This window comes from Priapulus caudatus, unplaced genomic scaffold (assembly GCF_000485595.1).
Source record: "Priapulus caudatus unplaced genomic scaffold, Priapulus_caudatus-5.0.1 Scaffold1713, whole genome shotgun sequence".
Classification (NCBI taxonomy): Eukaryota; Metazoa; Priapulida; class Priapulimorpha; order Priapulimorphida; family Priapulidae; genus Priapulus; species Priapulus caudatus.
In genome coordinates this window covers 25,730-29,478 of record NW_014578774.1, presented here as the reverse complement: position 1 = coordinate 29,478, position 3,749 = coordinate 25,730, and the positions used below count along the sequence as shown (strand labels likewise).

Here is a 3,749-nt window from a genome sequence, read left to right as displayed (position 1 = left end):
CGTGTGTGCGTGTGTGTGTGTGTGTGCGTGCGTGCATGCGCGTGTGTGTGTGTGTGTGTGTGTGCGCGTACGTGCGTGCGTGTGTGTTTGTGCGTGCGTGCGTGTTTGTGCGTGCGTGCGTGTTTGTGCGCGCGCGTGTGTGTGTGTGTCTGTGCGTGCATGCGTGCGTGCGTGCGTGCGTGTGTGCCGTGAGTGCCTTACGAATGTCAATGATCCAGTGGAGAAATGAGCCTCGTGAGAGAATGTTAATTTAAATGTTAAAACTAGCCTTTCTTTGAAGCCTTGCCTAGACTTGCTTAGCCTGAAAATCAAACTTAGATTTTCCTGAGCCCAAACTTCTTCGTTAAAGTGATTACGTCACCCTAAATAGTAAAAGTTGGAAAATATTTCCACTTTTTCACAAAATGTAAGTAATTCTGTTCACTTTTTATGGTTAAATTGCTGCATTATACTTCATATTTTACTTTATTGTTCGATGTAAACATACACTCGTGACCCATACATAGCCCATAGCAAGCAATTAATGTCAGGATCATATGATAACAAATCGCCGAAGTTTTTTGGATTTTTTACTAGTTGAGAAACAATCTTATCAGGTAAGAATTTGAGGATACATTTAGTCCCGTTAGTACTTATTTTTAATGTAAAAAATGGCAACAAAACGTTTACAAATATACACGCAAATTCGTGACGTAGTCAATTTAAGTGCTGTGATCGAGACACGCCTGAGGCTACATACCTTTCCGTTTGGTCTGCTCTCGTCTTTCAGAACCTTAACGAAGCATTTGTTGAGCGACAGGTTGTGCCGAACGGAATCTTTCCATCCAGAATACTCGCACTTGAAAAACGGAAACATGTTCTCCAGGGCGCGATGTATACCGGAAAGGGTTAATTTTCCCGATGGAGAGCTCTGGATCGCCGTCACCATCAGCCCGAGGTAGGAGAACGGCGGCTTGGGATGCCTCCTGTAGTTGAATCTCTTCCGGTGCGACTTCCCGCTGTCGCCGGTAGGCGGTTCTCCGTCATCTGACCTTGATTTTTTTACCTCGGTGACCTTGTTGGTGGCGGCCATGTTGGATTGCGTGCAGTCGTACGCGCGCAGGTCCACGTGACGCAACACGGTCGCGTGTGCGTGCACGTCTGCGTGTGCGTGCACGCTTGCGTGCGCGTACGCAGGACTGCTAGGTGCGCCTGCGTGTGCGTGTGCGTACACGGGGCCGGTCTCCGAGCATGCGTGTGCGTGCACGCCCGCGTGTGCGTGCACGCTCGCGTGTGCGTACACGCGGCTACCCTCCAAGTCGGTGTGCGCGAGTAAGGTTGGTGCACAATTCAGATCGTAAAGGCTGGAGGCGGGACGTCTGTTCGATGGCTGCTGTAAGACAGAGAAATAGAGCGGCGAATAAAGTAAAGTCTGTAGCGAAGAATGGTTGAAATATTAACTACCTATCACATATTACATCTCAGAGCTCTATTCATTGACTCCTGTAATAGTACCTATAATAATACATATACTAATACTATATATATAACGTAATAATTAAATTAAATAATCATAATCTGTCCGTCACAGTACACGTATACGTTTTCTACGCGATAAACCTAAATTTGAATCTGATATCTAAATAGAGTGGTTATAGTGACTTTTTGTCCATTAATTTATAAATAGTTGCATCCACAAACGCAACACGTATCACCGTTTCACTCGTTAATTCAATTATAGCTAGAAAGTCATGTATATATACTCATTTTTGTTATATATTCTTGGTTCTGTAAAAAGGTATAGCACATGCGGCATTCGTTAATGTATATGAAATTAAAGTCACTAGATATAATAAGATAAAAGTCAATGAAACCTTTTCATCCATATATATATATGTATATATATATATAGTAGAAAAGTTATGGGTAGAAAAGTTTTTAATATTTAAAAAAAGAATGTTTCTTTTTTCAAATATATATATAACTTTAATGCAGCGTTAATAAACGTAAATGCAGCCTTTATTAATGCATTTTTATTATTTTCTATACGTTGATTATTAATAGCAAAAATAAATATATAAACTGTTAATATGAGCTTTAATAATTATAATTAGTAATAAGCTTTACTATATTAAGCGCTTACCGTAGTTGCCATGATTGCTTGCGCTCTCGCTGTCCGTCGCTTGACCACTCTGCCTCTCTCTCCCACTGCGTCCTGTCTCACAACTGACCACTACTCTCACTTTCTCTGACTCTTACCGCTGCCTCTCTCTTTCTCTTTATCCTATAGTCTCTCGCAATGTTGTGTCACTGTCGCCACGAGCCACATGTGTGCGCGAGAGAGAGGGACAGAGGGAGAGAGAGAGAGAGAGGAGGGGAGGGCCACCCGCTGTCACTTCCCCTGTCTTATAAACGAACCCTCCTCTCCTCCATCATCATCATCCCCCCCTCCCTCCCTGCCTCCCTCCCCCTCCTCCGCTTCCCCTCACCCCTCCTCCCTGCCTCATCTCCGACCAACGGGCGGAATGATCAAGAGCTATCATCGTCTCGTGCTTGTGATTGTTTAATTCGTCGCGAGCGCGTTTCTTAAATTGTTTTGCGACAAATCGAGTGTCGTCGACGCATTGTTGAATGGCAAAGACGCGCGGTTGGCCAGGCGGTGTCAGCGGGGAGTCCGTGATCTTGAATTTAGCCGAAAGTTCTCTTGGTGTGTGTGTGCTGTGTGGTGTGTGGTGTGTGTGTGTCGTGTGCGTTGTGTGGCCTGCGTGCGTGCTGCGTGCGTGAGTGTCGTGCGTGCGTGGTGCGTGCGTCGGCGTGCGCGCGTGTGTGTTTTGTGTGTGTTGTGATGGTTGTGTGTGTGTGTGGTGTGTGTGTGTTGTGTAGTGTGGTGTGTGTGTTGTATGTGTGAGTTTGTGTGCGTGTTCGTGTGGTGTGTATGGTGTGTGTGTGTGTGTGTGTGTGTGGGTGTGTGAGTTTGTGTGTCGTGTCGTTGTTGTGTGTGTGTGGTGTGTGTGTGTGTGTGTTGTGCTGTGCGTGTGTGTGTGATGTGTATTACTTACACGTGTTGTATGCGTGTGTGTGGTGTGTGTTGTGTGTGTGTGTGTGTGTGTGTGTGTGTGTGTGTGTGTTGTTGTGTGTGGTGTCGTGTGGCTGTTGTCGTGTGTGCCTGGTCTGGTGTGTGTGTGTTGTGGGTAGACCCTGTAACGACGTGTGTGATGCGTGTGGTTGTGGGGTGTCGTGCGGGTATATGCGTGCGGTGTGTGCGGGGTGCGCTGGCACACTGTGGTAAGTGGACAGGGTTATGGTGCAGCGTGTGTAATGAAAGATAATTCAATTTGCTAATTGTCATTAAGGCCATCGTGACAAGGAGGCTGGAAAGATTCGTATCCTGTGCTTTTGGTGGGATAAGGCTTATTGAAGCAAATCCTGGCGGCCATCAACGCGGATATGGACATTCGGCAAACCTTTATAAATTCCTGTTATGTATAATAATGAAACTATGTATCAATACTCAATGCTATAAAGAGTTTCCTATGTGTATATTATGCTCTGTAATGAATAATTGCTCTGTAGGGAAATTAGTGATCATACGTCTTGACAAGCACACATACGGACACAACACCATCCTATTGGAGTTATTTCAGCATTTTCCATCGCATAATTCTGAACCGATTTCCATGTGTCATGATTGTGTTCTGGTCGATGTTTTATTTCGTTTTGTTATATCCTAAGTTGGGGCCATACGAGTATATTTCATCGCATATTTGTCC

At 45.1% G+C, this 3,749-nt stretch overlaps 1 protein-coding gene across 1 annotated transcript in view; it reads right to left on the bottom strand.

Annotated features, from left to right (window-relative positions):
• LOC106817404 (forkhead box protein Q1-like) overlaps nucleotides 1-1,196 on the bottom strand; it is a 3,203-nt gene extending 2,007 nt beyond the window's left edge. The window contains exon 1 of the mRNA XM_014822068.1: nucleotides 740-1,196. Within this exon, the coding sequence (XP_014677554.1) occupies nucleotides 740-1,072 (333 nt within the window). The 5' untranslated portion in view covers nucleotides 1,073-1,196. The remainder of the gene's footprint in view (nucleotides 1-739) is intronic.
• Nucleotides 1,197-3,749: the final 2,553 nt, after the last annotated feature.